The 16,195-nt window shown below is 33.7% G+C and overlaps 2 protein-coding genes across 6 annotated transcripts; one reads left to right on the top strand and one right to left on the bottom strand.

The window, feature by feature from the left end:
- Positions 1-1,986: 1,986 nt before the first annotated feature.
- Positions 1,987-5,277, top strand: LOC101512518 (uncharacterized). The gene is made up of 9 exons (XM_004516433.4): positions 1,987-2,331; positions 2,887-2,964; positions 3,052-3,117; positions 3,201-3,298; positions 3,402-3,439; positions 3,545-3,632; positions 4,088-4,426; positions 4,784-4,849; positions 4,951-5,277. The coding sequence occupies exons 2-9, from the start codon at positions 2,901-2,903 to the stop codon at positions 5,101-5,103; spliced, it is 912 nt and encodes a 303-aa protein (XP_004516490.1). The 5' UTR covers positions 1,987-2,331; positions 2,887-2,900; the 3' UTR covers positions 5,104-5,277.
- Positions 4,019-10,288, bottom strand: LOC101512826 (UPF0161 protein At3g09310). Of its 5 annotated transcripts, none has more exons than XM_027331187.2 (5): positions 9,942-10,287; positions 9,800-9,859; positions 8,361-8,456; positions 8,129-8,224; positions 4,019-4,339 (listed from the first exon to the last, which is right to left on the bottom strand). In XM_027331187.2, exons 1-4 carry the CDS (start codon positions 10,177-10,179, stop codon positions 8,157-8,159), a joined length of 462 nt encoding a protein of 153 aa, XP_027186988.1. In that variant the 5' UTR covers positions 10,180-10,287; the 3' UTR covers positions 4,019-4,339; positions 8,129-8,156. The 5 variants fall into 5 exon arrangements, with proteins under 5 accessions (XP_027186988.1, XP_004516491.1, XP_027186989.1 ...); XM_004516434.4 differs by having other exon boundaries at positions 8,316-8,456; positions 9,942-10,283; XM_027331188.2 differs by lacking the exon at positions 4,019-4,339 and adding an exon at positions 5,534-5,871 and having other exon boundaries at positions 9,942-10,288.
- Positions 10,289-16,195: the final 5,907 nt, after the last annotated feature.

Below are 16,195 nucleotides of genomic sequence, written 5' to 3'. Positions count from 1 at the left end.
ATATGTGGGTTTGCTTCCATCAGTATATAAAGAGTGTCAAGCTCTTGTGAAAAAAAAACGCCAAAATTAGATGTATTTTCCAACTTTCTATTTTCTCCTTCTTCTACTCGATGTATTTCTGAGCCACTTCTCCTCTTTCTTTATGTCCCTTCGATTTTTAGAGCGGTTTTTATGTCGTAGTCGCGTCGATTTTTGAGTGGTCCTAATACCATTATCCTTTTAGAGCAGTTTTTATGTCGTAGTCCCGTAGAATTTTTAGTTGTTCAAATACCAGTATCCTTTTAGAGCGATTTATGTGTCGTAGTCCTTTTGATTTATGAGTGTTCATAGTACCATATTGCGAGTGGTTTTAGTCGTCATATTGAAAGTGACTTTAATCGCCATATTGAGGGTGTAATTCTAGAACGGTTTTCTACGATGCAGTAGAACTTCCATACAGTTTGTCTGGACTCTTTTATCCTGAGGACTTCGTGGTTGATAGTTTGTCTTGTACAATTTGGGCAGTGTCGCGAAACGTTTTAAAGATAGCGACCTAGTCCGCGACTCAACCCTATAATATCTTCGGATGACATAAATTTATTTTGAAACAGTTTTTCAAAACTCAAAAACAACAATTTTCCAAAGGATTTTGTGATGAATTAACTTTAGAGAGAAAAAGTGATGTTCCTTAACTAGAATTGAATGAATGAATGTTTTTATATGTAGTGAAGTGAGAAAACCAATTAAATGCACTAAAATTATGAAAGACACGTGCCTAACTCGAATTACATTAGTATGTTGACTCGGATAAACATAAATCCAATTCAAAGTTGTTTTAACAAAGTTGATTTGAATCAACATAATTTCAATTCAAAGTGATTTAAATCAACATGTTTTTATAAGATGATCCAAATCAACATAAGTTTGATTCAAATCACATACTTAAAATATGTAGAAAAACGTGATTTTCCATCATATTTAAAATTCAATATTTTCAAGGATTAAAATGACTTTAAAATTGATTTTACTGTATATTTAAAATATTAATTTTTTCATCATATCTTAAGATATTGAAGATTATAGAGAGAAACTTATTCACGTCATTTAATCTAAATCTAGTATTGAAATCACTCAAAATAAACTAAATTAAGCCTAAATCATAGAGAACATACACTTACAGTTCAAACAACCTTAAATATAAGATTTAGAACTAAAGGCAAAATGAGAGCAACTTGTGGGGTTGTTGTGTGAACTCCAGCATGGTTGTTGTATAGGCATCAGAGTGAGATTTGTTAGGGGCAAGATAAATAAGGTAGATGCAGAGAGGAGAGGAAGATCTTGTGTAATAATGAGTTTTATGACCGATAATATTATAAAATTTATTATCTAATGGTTAAATGGATGGTGAGAGATTTAATTGAACCATCGCCTTAGAAGCCACTATTTTCGTATTATGGTGGATTTATATTTGTATATAAAATTGAATGAGTATTTATAAGCATGTAACTTATAAGTTCTATGGTAGAGTAAAAAAAACATACATTACTTTTTTTTTAATAAATTTAATTAATATACATCGTTAATATAAAATATTTTATATGACTATTGTCACATAACCTAATGAATTTTAAAAACAATAAATTGTACTCATTAAATGATGCGACAACACTTGGTTGAAGCAGATGTAAAATATATTTACATTTTCAATGAATATAAAATATTTTTTTGACAGAATGAATATAAAAAATCCGTTCCAAATTTTCATATGATAATATTTCTTTTTTATCCAAAAAACATTAACTCATTATCCAAATTTGATAGTCAAATAGAATATACCTTGTCATTAATTATTACTATGTTATGGATATAGAATTTGTGATTTAACTTCTATTTCTGTCTGAGTACCAAACTTCATAATGGAATATACGAAATTTTATGCTTATATACAACTCTATTGTGGCTATATTCATAGGTTGTTTTCTGGTTTTCTTACCAAAAATATGGGAACCAATTGAGGTTCTCATTGTGTATGGTGGATATCGGTAACAACCTCCATTTTGTGCTAATGCAAATGGAATATTCTCCTTTTTAATGTTTTCATTTCCTTTTATTTAACAAAAGAAAAACATATTTTGATTCATTATATAAATCAAGGAAGAAAAGAAATACTTTACCAATTAAATTACATTGATCCCACTTTCTTGAAGAAGGGAAATTGAAAATTATCATTGTTGATCATAGCAAGTATTTCTTCAAAATTGAAAGAAATTGAAGAAATTAGTTGAATATTATTGTATTCAACCTTTTGCCTATTTTCTCATCTGCCCTTACCCATCATCAATATTTCTTCTGGTAAGCTAATGGCTTCATCTATTTTTCCCATGCACAACATTTTTTTACATTTTCTCTTTCATTGTTATTGCCATTTTTTATTTTCAATCAACCTTGGCTTCATGATAATTGAGACATATTACATATTAAAAATCATTTGATTTTGATTTCCATTTGTACAATGAAAAATGTTTTTACAAATGGTCCAAGATCGCAATTACGCCAACAATGTTGAGGTTTTTTATATTTACTCGACGCAATTGTTCATCAATCATATTTGATCATAATTTTTTTGCAATATCAACAATCATGACACGGCCACATTTTAAAATCATGATCATGAATAAACTTACATGAATCATACAAATATAATAAAATGCATAACTCCAAAATTAATGTCGTTCACAATACTCAGTTATCTTTGTCCATCACAATACAAATATTTGGAAATAAGAATCATAACATGACTCTTTTATGTAAATACACCCCCAAATATATTGAGAATAAAAAATGAATTGCACTTGGTAATGCAACTTAATTTTCAGTTTTTCACTTAGCTCTTTGTTCTATGTATAGGTTTTCTTAACGAAATGGAGTACAAGGATCTCTTCCCACAAAAATCTCACACATCAAAATATGATTGCCTTCTTTTTGGTAAGTATTGCAATTGGTAACATTTTCAAGTACCAAATTGAAATTTTCGTATTCATCTAAATATATAACCATGATATTATTCTGCAGATTTAGATGATACTTTGTATCCACTTAGTTCTGGTCTTGCAAAAGCATGTCTCCAAAATCTTAAAGGTAAGAAACTATGCTTAATAATTGTGATTTGTATCACATTATTCTCCGTAAATATTAACATGAGTGGTACATTGATCTTCTAGACTACATGGTTGAAAAGCTTGGCGTCGAACCAAGGAAAACAGATGACTTATGCAACCTCCTGTACAAGAACTATGGAACAACTCTAGCAGGTCTAAGGGTATGATTTCCTAGTCTCCTTACATTTTCCTGTTAAATGGGGTTTTCACTGTTAAAACTTCGAATATAGGGATAACTTATTTTTTTGTTTCATTTCTATTCAGGCGATTGGCTATGACTTTGACTATGATAAATATCACAGGTTCATTTTTTTTATGTTGTCTCTCTCAAAATGCTAACAATTTATGTTTTAATCCATCAGTGTATTTTGAAATGGTTAAATTGAATATTGAATTCCTGTTTACAGTTTTGTTCATGGGAGATTACCTTATGAGAACCTAAAACCAGACCCAGTTCTGAGGAACATGTTGCTGAGCCTGCCCTATAGGAAACTTGTAAGTTGTTTATAACCCAAATGAGTAAATATTCCAGTTGGTCTTTGAAATGGTAGGGTTGTGTCACCGTAGTGCTCCACATTATCAATATTCCAAAATGATTTCTGAAATTGCAAAATGTTAATTAAATTTGTCCCTTTATCTAAATGTAATATTAAATACATCCCTAACATTATTCACTTAGTTGTAAATTCATTTCTGATATTACTAACTTATGTCATTCTAGTCCCTACAAACACCAACAAAGGGTCAAATTTGATTTAGATTTTACAATTTCAGAGATCGTTTTGAAATATCGATAATGTAACAATCTAAATTGATACAGTACTACAAGTTCAATCACCAATTTTGGTATTTACTCTACAACCAAAATGACAGCAGTAGTATAAGGTCACAAAAGATGGTGTATAATATAATCTGATCATTACTATTGCTTCTCTTGTTTATGTCAATAGGTATTTACAAATGCAGACAAAGTTCATGCTCTTAAGACACTAAGCATACTTGGATTAGAGGACTGTTTTGAAGGAATTATATGCTTTGAGACTCTTAATCCAATCCACAAGAGCAGTGTCTCTGATGATGAAGATGACATTGAGTTTGTAGTTTCAACAAGCACTACTAATCCAACCACTAGTAATAGTGCAAGCACCTCTCAAATCTTTGACATCATAGGCCATTTTGCTCAGCCTAATCCCAGTGGAAACCTGCCAAAGACACCAATCATTTGCAAGCCATCAGAACATGCCATTCAATTGGCTCTCAACATAGCCAACCTTAACCCACATAGAACAGTAAGAAAGTCACCGAGTAAACAATCATTTTGGTTTGTAAATATGTCAAGCAGTGTCATTATAGTCTCCATAATATATTAAAATTACAAAAACAACCTCGAATGTGTCTTTTGCTAATCAGTTTCGTCCTCAAATGTGTCTTTAGTTAGTTGATTTGGTCCTCTACTATGTGTTTTGTTGTCAGTTTGGTCCAAAAAGTAACTAACAAAAGACACACTAAGGGATATTTTTGAAATTTTGATACATTCAAAGACTTAATGGCACTAGCACATTAAAATTCACTCAAAATCACCCTTTATGATCTAATTCTGTTACCTTTTTAATTTTATTTGCTTGCTTATTTCTATGCATTTTTAGTTGTTCTTTGAGGACAGTGTCCGCAACATACAAGCTGGGAAACGTTTGGGACTTGACACTGTACTGGTAAGTCATTGGAAATTTTTTATTTGTAGTAGAAACTGACTTTGATTTTAGCAAAAGGAGTCACAACTAACTATGAACTACTTATTGATTTCAACATCTAGGTTGGTACATCACAAAGAGTTACAGGTGCAGATTATGCCTTGGAAAGCATTCATAACCTTACTGAGGCAGTGCCTGATTTATGGGAGTCTGACATAAAATCAGAGGTGGTATACACTGAGACGCTTGCTGTGGAGACAACAGTAACTGCTTGATACTTTTCAAGGAAGCCACATATAACATTGAGGAGAAACTCAAACTGATTACCCAGCTTCATAGATGGAGTAACTGTAGTGGATGTTTTGTAAATGTTGTAATAAATTATTAAATTAAATAAATTCTACTTTTTGGCCTGACTTTTATAAATGAATGGCTATAACTGATTACCATCCTCATTCAGTCAAATTCCATCAAACTACGATTTTGAGGAGGAAAATTGACTACAATAAAATAAAGATATCACAATACAAAGTGAAAGTCAAATATCTCAAAACTTGATCTTGCAATTTAGTCATTTGTGATATGTAAGAACGAACTTTGTCTTAAAATTATTGATTAAGAGGCAGAGCACAGCCAACGAAATTGTTAAAGAGAAGCGAGAAAATTGTTTGGCTATCTAAAGTACATAATTGTGAATTCAATCAGTTAACCAATCTAAATACGATCTGAATTAATATACATGAACAGAACTGCACGTAATTAACTAGTATATACAACCGCAATCTTCAACGAGGAATGAAGCAAGGATTTGATAGATTGGAACTCAGTCAAGGAGGTTCCAGCTATCATCCACATAAATTAATAAGGTGGTGAATTTGGTGAATAATCTATGATAATGCAGGGTTTGAACAAAGTCATGATCAAAGAGAAAATTAGTAGGCTTTTTGAACCACTTTATGCTAGATTTTTTTAGTCCACACAATGCAAGGACTTATGCAACTTGCAAACTTGGCCTCGAATAGGTGTTGTAACTCTTGGGGAACCTGCATATAGCAAGGAGGAACACATTGCTCAGATTCATTTGGTGAATATGTTAGTTGTTAATGGAGACAAAGGCTGTTAAATGTAAGCACCGTGAATAATTTTTCCACTGGGGTAAACGTATCAAATAAATCCAATCCCTGTACTTTGTAGCATTCATTGGCGACTAAATGAACTTTAAATCTTTCAATGGATGCATCAATAAGGTGTTTGATTTTGTAAACCCATTTACTACCAATGGGAATAATAACAGGATGTGAATCAAAAAAACGCCAAGTACCATTGTCCATAACTCACATTGCATAGCCTGCGGCCAGCTGCAAAGTTTACTGGCAAAGGCATTTGAACAGGGTTCAATCTCAGTGGAAAGGGACAGAGTGTATTTGAGCTGAAGGGAGGAAATGTTGTGATAGCATATAGGACAATGATTTTGAGACAGGGTTTGCAGTGTATAACTGGCACATATAGTCATAGAGATAAGCTGGGAAACATTTGCCAGTTGACCATCTAGATTCAGGTGAAGGAGAAGCTGATTCCAATAACATTGGCTCAACAAGGTAGACGGGGGGGATCAAGAATAGGTAAAAGGTTGGCTTTGGCCATTTGCAGAATGGAAATTGTTGCAAGTCATAGAATATGACATTGGGAGAAGTGAAGATCTCCTTTGTTGACACATCAACTATATCATATCCCTTCATTCTTTGTTAGAAACCAAGCAATGCACATACAGTTTACAGCAACCATCATTTTTGTTTTCATTATTACTGGTGCCATGTCAAATTTTTAACATACCCACCACAAACCTTCCATCTTCCAAGAATCCTTTCTGATTCTTTTTATTATTGGATGATGAGGAAAGTAATAATTGGTATGTCATTATTTTCTATTGTTAGGTTTTTAATTGGGTCTTGTTCATTCTTACAAAACTAGCCTATATGGAGAAGGGCGTCACTCTTTATAAACCCTTTTCAAGTCTTAACTCTTTTTAATGTAGGACTTGAGTTTTTCTCAATACCTATTAAGTGCTGTATACTATTTCACAGTGAATTTGAGGAAACTACACTAGAAATGGAAGCAAGACAGACAACAAGTAATTAAACCAGTAACAAGAAGTACTCATTTTCATGTTTCTTTCTACCACAGCGAGCAGTGTTAGTACAGAGAAATGGTAGTAACATTCTATGTTGTCAGCAGGATGACTGATACTGCAAAGGCAAAAAAATAGTATAGCAGGATCGCGGATAGCGGGATGGCTGTTATTGCAAAGGCAAATAAATAATATATAAACTAAACATAAAATACATACAGTTGCAAAAATACTAAAAAATAGAAAAATACACAAAATTAATGTGGTAATCATATTTAATAACCAAAATCCAACTACACACAAAACCAGAAAAAAAACAGAGAACAGTGCAGAAGAAACAGAGCAGAATTAAACAGAGAGAGCAGAAGAAAACAGAACAAAACGATCTCGATGCTAAACAGAGGAGTAAGAACGAAACAAAAACAGAGCAAAAATGGTTCCCTGCGTATGATGATGATGCTGGAAAATAGAGCAAGAATGAAAAAAGAACAAGAAGAATGATACTGGTACTGAAGTCTGAACGAACAGAAAAGCAGGTACAATCATGGATTAGTGGGTTTATAATATTAAAATAATAGGGCTTACGTGGGTGAAAAGAAAGCCAGATACCCTTAATGAAGAATAAAAAATATGAAAATAAAAAAATCTGTGTTATTTAAAAAAGAAAAAAAACTGAGAGCGGGTCGGGCAAGGATACCAGGTTGCGATTAGGGCGCGATTCGTGGCCACAAGCGCTGCCACTGTCTAGTGCTTTTTACCAGTTGGTGGCGTCGCAGCCATTCTCTCCACCACACTGGGATTCTGGGATCACGCCGAGATTGACAAGAGAGGTAACACCCTCTTTGACACTTTCTCAACGCACTCAATTATTGGGTGAAAACTAAAATTTCATGTCAGCTCACTACCCAGTTTATTTTATTTAATGGGGACAATGTGGGATTTCACATCATAAAAAAGTGTGATAAATACAAAGTGTTTCTAACATTCATCTAATATGAGGCAATCTAAACCTATCCTTCTTCTTTATCTAATTTTTCAAATGTAGTAAGATCTAAGAACAGAGCATATTTTGCATATTATAAAGTGACACCAGAACCCAAATGGAAAAACAACTACAAGCCCACAATTGTAGCACATCAATGAACTTCAACTTATAAAATGCTCAGGCTTACCAATTCGAAATCTGCCACCGGAGATTAATCAATCATCAAGTTCTTCCCCTTGTCTAATCTCACCAAACCATCTTGGCGGATCATATCCGGACCCACCTGAATTCGTATCAGGAATACAATTATAACAATATTCAAAACTAAAATCATAATTAAGAAGATAAGGCAAATTAAAGTTACTGTGAATTACCAAGGGGATTGCAACGACACAGACGCCACGTAGTCAAAGCTGTACCTTTTAAAACACCATATCTCTTATACGCCTCCATGGAATACTCACTGCAAGTGGGAACATAACGACAGCTCCTGGGCAAGATCGGAGAAATTTCTCCTGCACACATGAAAAACATCAAGACACAATTATAATACAATGACCTAAATTCCTAAAATTATTCACAATAGTTAAGAGTAGCATTTGACATTCCAACAAAACAACTTATGCCTTTTTTCTTTATGTACTTTTTATTGAGATCATCTTTGCTGAGTACCAAATGCCAACCTCAGTCTCAAATCTAATAATCATTATGAAATATATTCGTCAAGCTTAGAGACCAAATGAAAGACGGTTAGGCGGTTAGAGACTTAGAGGCTGTTAGCGGTCACACCAGAGGCTTACAAAATTGGTTACTCAGTTGCACAGACCCACGTATAAAAGATAGTTCACCGCTCATTCAAGTACACATCCATTTCTGATAACCTCACACTCACCTCTCTCATTTATTGATTTAACAGTCTATTTATACAAGCTTTGTGAACATCAAAATCAAACATGAGATTTTAGAAAAATTGCTTCAAAAAGCCAAATTTTGGCACTATCCGTTCATTCCAATCTCAAACAAACAGGTTCTTAAGCGTTGGTGAGCCTGCAGGTACACCACCACCCCTCTTCACCATTGATGCCATTGTTTATGGTCATCCACCATCAACCTCTTTCTCTTGCTCATATAAAAGCTTCTTCATCTTTCATTGTTCTCCATCTATGAATGTTCATTCTTAAATAACTTTAAATGTGTGTCAGATATATAATAAAACCCTTGTGATTTTTTTCCTTGTCCTGTTATTGATACTCTACAGTATAATACCAAGTTAACCAAGATGTAGCTCAATCGGTTGAGTTGGGACGCAGCACCGCCGACAATTCAAATTGAAAGTACATTTAGTGTTCGACATGCGTTGGTGTTGGACAACAAAATGACAGGACATGACCCCCAAGATACTTCCTCCTTTTCATAATGAGTGTTACTTACGTAAAAAATATTGTTTCAAAATGAATGTTATTTTCGATTTTCAATATAACTTTAATTTTGTTTCCAATTCTACCTTTCAATTATTAGTACTATCCAATTTCCAAAGTAATAACTCTACTTTACATTTATGATAGTGAAAAACCAACCAATAATTCATAAGAATAATTTAAAACGGAGAGAATATGTTGTTATATTCGATTACTTTCACTTATTTAAATTATTATTAGTGTCGTTGTTGAATGTCAGTGTTTCATAGGTTGAAACACCGGAAAAAGTTTGAGAAGGGTATTTCAGAGTTCAAATCTGATTACTAACTAACATACTAACAACTAACAACTGGAATTGTCAATTGATATTTTCCAGTAAAATTGGTGAGTTTAGAACAAAAATAAGAAAAAATTGATGAAAGGGGAAGAAAAAAACTTACTTTTGTAGAATCTCAAGATTGAAAGAGCAGCTTTAACTCCTAAATTGTCCACCTGACCGTCTGATGATGAAAACATCAAGTATCAAAAAGTAAATTATTCAAACTAGATCATTAGCATAGCAGAGAGAGAGAGAGGGAGGACCTTGAAGAGTTTCAGATTTGGAATCTTTGTCTGATGCACGAAGGAAAAGGGTGGAACGTGATAAGGATTTAGAGGGAGTGGGAAATGTGTTGTTGAATTTGGATTTGGATTTAAGAGAAATGAAATTAGAATTTGGAATTCTACTCGGTTGGAAGGTGATTGAAGTTGTTGAAGAAAGGGAATGTTGATAGAAGGAGTTGAGATTTAGAGTGAGAGGAAGAACAACAAGAGTGGCCATCGTCTTCTCCCCTTAACTTCGTTAATTATTAACTTATGTTTTTGCCAGGAATGGCAAAGCGGTACTAGCCAAATTAGGTGGTGAGTCGAAAGTAGGAGATTCCTAAAAACAAACAATTTATTTAATTTTAACAGATCACATAAAATAGGGCAAGAATATAGATAGATAGTGTATTATAATTATTTTTATCTTTATGTTAATTATATTAAAATAATATTAATTTTAATATTTTTTATGATACATATTTGTTTCATGTATGTTTTTTATAATTAATTATAATTAGTATATTTTAATTACTTTTTTATTTAGAAAAATATGAAAAAATATAAAAATTATTTAATGATTAATGAAAAATATTATCTGCGTATAAATTAGATGTGTATTATATTTTTTTAAACAAGAAATATTTATTCAAATTTTTCAACAATAATTAAATTTATAATAAATAAATTCACAATATGTAATTTGAAAGAAAAAAATATTACATAAATAACAATCTATCAATAATTAAATTTATCAAAAAAATATATATAAGTTAATTATTAATAACTTAATAGTAATATTTCAAAATAAAATTCTTCATGCATTAATTTTTTAGTTTGAGTTGGATAAGTTAATGGGTCAACTTTAGTCTTTTAGTTTTAATTTAGTTGAGTTAATAAATAAATAAAAATTCAGAAAAAATCCAACTAAAGTTATTTTTTTATATAAAATAAAAAGCACTTTTTTTCATTTGACTCAGAAGGGTCAACCCACTCCGTGACCATCCTATTTTTTGGTGGTTAAATGGAATGTACTAACTTAAGTATGTGAGTTCGAAGATTCAATCTGCCATATCAAGAATAGTTGACAAAATAGATCGTTTCGATAGATTTTGATCCGATTTGTCACTCTTAGTTGTTATAAACTATAAACTAAAAAAGAAAAAAAACTATCAATAATTAAATTTATCAAAAAAATATATATAAGTTAATTATTAATAACTTAATAGTAATATTTCAAAATAAAATTCTTCATGCATTAATTTTTTAGTTTGAGTTGGATAAGTTAATGGGTCAACTTTAGTCTTTTAGTTTTAATTTAGTTGAGTTAATAAATAAATAAAAATTCAGAAAAAATCCAACTAAAGTTATTTTTTTATATAAAATAAAAAGCACTTTTTTTCATTTGACTCAGAAGGGTCAACCCACTCCGTGACCATCCTATTTTTTGGTGGTTAAATGGAATGTACTAACTTAAGTATGTGAGTTCGAAGATTCAATCTGCCATATCAAGAATAGTTGACAAAATAGATCGTTTCGATAGATTTTGATCCGATTTGTCACTCTTAGTAAAAAAAAAAAAAAAAAAAAAAAAAAAAAAAAAAAAAAAAAAAAAAAAAAAAAAAAAGAGTGAATTCCCTCATGTTGAAATACATTTTCTCTTCAAATCAATTTTTTCTCTTAATCAATTTTATTATTAGTGTAAAACTCTTTTGCATGCATGTTCATTGCACTTCTAGTGTTTGAAAATTACAAAATTTAACTAAAACGGTGATTTGATTGCTATATATGTTGGGTGAGAGGTCTCAACAAGAAAGAGTCGTACTTTGATTTTGTGTTAGGCTGCCGATTGTCTACAAGGATCAAAGGGTTGATAGAAAGCCAGCTAGAAACTGGTGGCTACTTTCTTGGGTGAAGAGTGTTCAACAAGAAAGAGTCGCACTGTGATTCTGTGATAGGTTGACGAGTATCTACAAGGATCAGAGGGTATTCAATAGGAAAGAGATCATTAAGATAGATAGGTTTCAGGGAGGAAACTGGACAATCTGTAATTGATTCTTTCTATTGAAGGAGAAGAAAATCTGAAATCCGATTGGATTTTCAGGACTGGACGTAGGTTGTTGTTGACAACCGAACCAGGATAAATCTCTGTGTTTTCTTCTCTAACTCTCTCTCTCTTTAATTTTCTATATTGCTAACTTTGCATGCCTCAAAATTTAAATTCCGCTGTGCACTTGATACTGATTAATTTGGTAACGAAAACTGATATATTTTCTGTTATTTCGAGGTCAAGATACCAACAATTGGTATCAGAGCTAACTTCTTGAGAGGTAAAACTTATAAGAAGATGGCCTCAACTGACGTTCTGGGAGAAGGCGCTTCGTTAGCACGACCACCAGCTTTCAACGGTACAGCCTACATGTACTGGAAGCAAAGAATGCTCATATTCCTGGAAGCAAGTGGCATAGATATCCTTGATGCTGTTGAAAACGGTCCGTACATTCCCAAGATTGCAGGAACTGACGACTCAATGATTATCAAGCCTAGAGCCGACTGGTCAGATGATGACAAGAAGAAGGTTGGTTTCAATGCGAAGGCTAAGAACATCATCACGTCCGCCCTATGTGCAGAAGAGTTCTTTAGAGTGTCCAATTGCAAGTCAGCAAAAGAGATGTGGGACATCCTTCAAGAAACGCACGAAGGTACTACTGATGTTAAGAGAGCTCGTGTGAATACGCTCATGCACGAATATGAATTATTTAGCATGAAGAAAGAAGAGTCAATCAGCGATTTGCAAACCAGATTCACACACATAGTCAACAACCTGCATGCACTAGGAAAAGATGTGGATAATGAACAGCAGATTGGAAAGATCATGAGATGTTTAACCAGAGAATGGCAGCCCAAAATTACCGCAATAGCTGAGTCTAAGGATCTAGCAAAGATAACGACAGCAACATTATTTGGTAAATTGAGGGAACATGAAATGGAATTACAACGACTGGATGAATCCGAAATGGAAAGCAGGAAAAAGAAAGGATTATGCTTGAAAGTACAAACCAAGCAATCTAAACCTGAATCCGATAGCTACTCAGATGGATCCAGCAGTGAAAAAGAAGAGACTGAAATCGAATCACTTGTCAAGAAATTTAAGAAGTTTCTGAAGAAGAAAGATAACAAATTCAGAAAACCATCCAGCTCTAAGACTAGTGACATCAAGACAGTTACATGCTACGAATGTGGTAAGATTGGTCACACAAAGTCGGAATGCTACAAACTGAAGAACAAGAATAGAGCTCACAAAGCCAAAAGAGCATATATTGCATGGAGTGACAACGATAACGATGAGTCCTCTGCCTCTTCGGATGAAGAAAAAGTGAATTTATGTCTCATGGCTCACACTAATTCAGAATCTGACAGTGAGGTTAGTTCGCAATTTAATCCAACATATGATGAGCTTCAAGAAGCTTTCAATGAATTGCATGATGATTATGTGAAATCCATAAAACAGTTGTTAAGCACAAAGAAAATGCTTGAACAAATGAATGTTGAACACAAAGAAATTGAAAATTTATGTGAACAACTGAAAAAGGATTCACAAGAAAAATCTGCAAAGTGCATTGAACTTGAAGATACTATTGCATCTTTAAAATCTGATTTATTAAATTTTGCAAATAGTAAAGATAAGCTGAATGTCATGCTTAGCAATCAAAGACATGTTTATGAAAAATCTGGTTTAGGATATACACCAAATATGCATGTCAAAAGAAAAAATAAAAACAGATCTGGTATTGGTTATATGCAAACCAGAAATGTCAAACATGGTCAAAAATCTTTTATTGCTAAGAATATGTATGATATCTTTACTAAGCCAAATCACCATTCATCCTTTGATGGCAAATGTCATTTCTGTTGTAGAAAGGGACATTTTGTGTCTAACTGCAAATTTAAAAAATTAGCCAATCAAGGATGGAAGCAAGTTTGGATAGCAAAAGAATCTGTGTTTAAGACTGACCCCCCAGGACCCAATCTGAATTGGGTACCTAGATCCAAAAATTAATTATGTTTTTGCAGGTGTACTTGACATCCACCAAGCAAGATTGATATTTGAAAGTGGATGCTCAAGACACGTGAAATGAGACAAGTATGAGAATCTTGTCTTTAACATTAAATGAAGATTAAATGAAGAAAGATTGGTCAACATAGTTGTGTTGATGACAGAGAAAAAGAGTCAATGGCAGTTAATCAGAAGTTTTGTTTGGGATTAAATCGATTGAGTAATCGATTTCGAGTTTGCTCTTTGTTTGTTTAAAGAATCGATTTGGGAATCGATTTGGTTAGCCCAGACTTCAGATTTTGTGGAAAATATTTTTGTAACAATCCCGAGCATCGATTTGGAAATCGATTGATTAAGTGTTCAGTATTTGACTTTTGGGACAATCGATTTGGACATCGATTAAGTAACACGGAAAATCGATTTGGGAATCGATTAGGAAAATGACCGTTGCGTACTTTTTTACTAGCCGTTGGACATCATTATTACACAATCGATTAAGGATTCGGTGTAACGGTAAACCAATCGATTGGGCACTCGATTGATAAGGGTAAAAGTATAAAAACGAACAGGTCTAAATCGATTTCTTCACTGTTTCAACCCAGATTTCTATATTTTCTTTCTCTGCTTCATCTTCTTCCTCTGTCTCTGCAACTGATATCTGCAACTATATCTGAACTCTATCTTCACTCATCTCCTCTATTTGCAACCATGGCCCGCGTGAAACAAACACAAGCCCATACTCCTTCACCTTCATCATCTTCAACCAGTGAAACTCCCTCACCGCCACCTACTGTGTCTAAAAGAATTCCGATTCCTACACACAAAATTCTTGCAAAGGACAAGGGCAAGGCTCCTGCTCCTATTCCAGAAAAGATCAAGAAAAGGAAGGAACCACCAAGTGAGAAGTTGTTGGCTGATGCTATGAAAGAAATTGCTCAGAAGAAAAAGAAACCGGTTACTTCACCCCTAGTTAAGAAAACTCCAGCACCTAAAGAGAAGGATGTGGAAGTTATCATTCCAGCAGAGTTTCTTAAACGGAAAATTCATGAAGGCAGAACCCTAGACTTTGGTTTCTTTGATACAGAAGGCTTCACATTCCAGAATCATCTGAGATTTCATGGTCTTGAAGGTTTTCTTTCATCTACTTTGGACAGCTATCCGAGATTGATACGAGAATTTTATGCAAATTTCAAGCTCACTGATGACGGGTTCAAAACTCAGGTTAAAGGTAAAAAGTTATCAATGTCTTTTGAAGACTTTGCTGAGTTGACAGGATTGCCATTTCATGGACAATCAATAGACGGCAGTTCTGATGCGGATGCAGCCGACGAAGGTTGGGAAGCATCGCTGGACAGGCACACTGCAGTGAAAGACATCATGGTTGATGGTTTTGTGGAAACCATCTCTTTGCCAATTGGTCAGATGAAGGTACAGCAACGCATGCTCATGTATACATTAACAAGAATGCTTGTACCTCGATCAGGAAATCATGCTGTTGTTCAGAAGCTTGATATTATATTATTATGGGGATTGTCCAAGGAACTTAAGATGAGTTGGACGTGGATTGTGCTAAGGCACATGTTAGAAGCTTCACACAGTAAGATCATGTTGCCTTATCCGCAGTTGGTTACAAAGGTTCTCAAGCACTTCAAGGTATCGTTGTTGAATGAAGAATCTGCAAAGACTACACTTATCTTCGGCGAAGCGATTGTGAATCAGATGAAACTGAAGAAAGTAGATAATGTTTGGATTAGACCAATGCCAAATGTTGAACCAACTCCTCCACAAGCATCTGAATCAGCAGCTGAGGCTCCTGCCTTTGTTTCAAAACTGATGGAATTTATGGCAGCTCAGATGGAACACAACGCCAAAATACTAGAGTCTAATGCAAGGATGGAAGCTACCTTGACATCTATCCAAACATCCCTGAAATCAGTTGTTCAGGATGTTGCTGCAATTCAAGCGCATCTAGGCCTCAAGCTATCTTTTGAAGACATAGCGCATATTGGTCGACAAGCAACTGAGGAACCACAGCCAGATCCTCTAGATCGGTCTGCGACTCACGGTGAGGAGACACCTGCTGAGGGTAATACAGCGGTCTCTACCTCTCCCCTGGATGATAGTGAGAACCAGCCCACTTTAGGAGATTAGATGGTCAAGTTTCTTATTTGTGTTGTCTTATTTTTGGTTGTCTTGC

Source organism: Cicer arietinum, chromosome 6, assembly GCF_000331145.2.
Source record: "Cicer arietinum cultivar CDC Frontier isolate Library 1 chromosome 6, Cicar.CDCFrontier_v2.0, whole genome shotgun sequence".
Taxonomy (NCBI): domain Eukaryota; kingdom Viridiplantae; phylum Streptophyta; class Magnoliopsida; order Fabales; family Fabaceae; genus Cicer; species Cicer arietinum.
The sequence above is the reverse complement of the archived record's forward strand: the minus strand, read 5'-3'. Positions and strand labels throughout refer to the sequence as shown.

Coding starts and splice junctions, on each gene's coding strand:
- LOC101512518 (XM_004516433.4), top strand. CDS start 2,901: ATGGAGTACAAGGATCTCTTCCCACAAAAATCTCACACATCAAAATAT. Junction 2,965..3,051: donor ATATGATTGCCTTCTTTTTG/GTAAGTATTGCA, acceptor ATTATTCTGCAG/ATTTAGATGATACTTTGTAT. Junction 4,427..4,783: donor ACCTTAACCCACATAGAACA/GTAAGAAAGTCA, acceptor ATGCATTTTTAG/TTGTTCTTTGAGGACAGTGT.
- LOC101512826 (XM_027331186.2), bottom strand. CDS start 10,179: ATGGCCACTCTTGTTGTTCTTCCTCTCACTCTAAATCTCAACTCCTTC. Junction 9,860..9,941: donor CAAATCTGAAACTCTTCAAG/GTCCTCCCTCTC, acceptor TTTCATCATCAG/ACGGTCAGGTGGACAATTTA. Junction 8,225..8,315: donor GTGTCGTTGCAATCCCCTTG/GTAATTCACAGT, acceptor ATACGAATTCAG/GTGGGTCCGGATATGATCCG.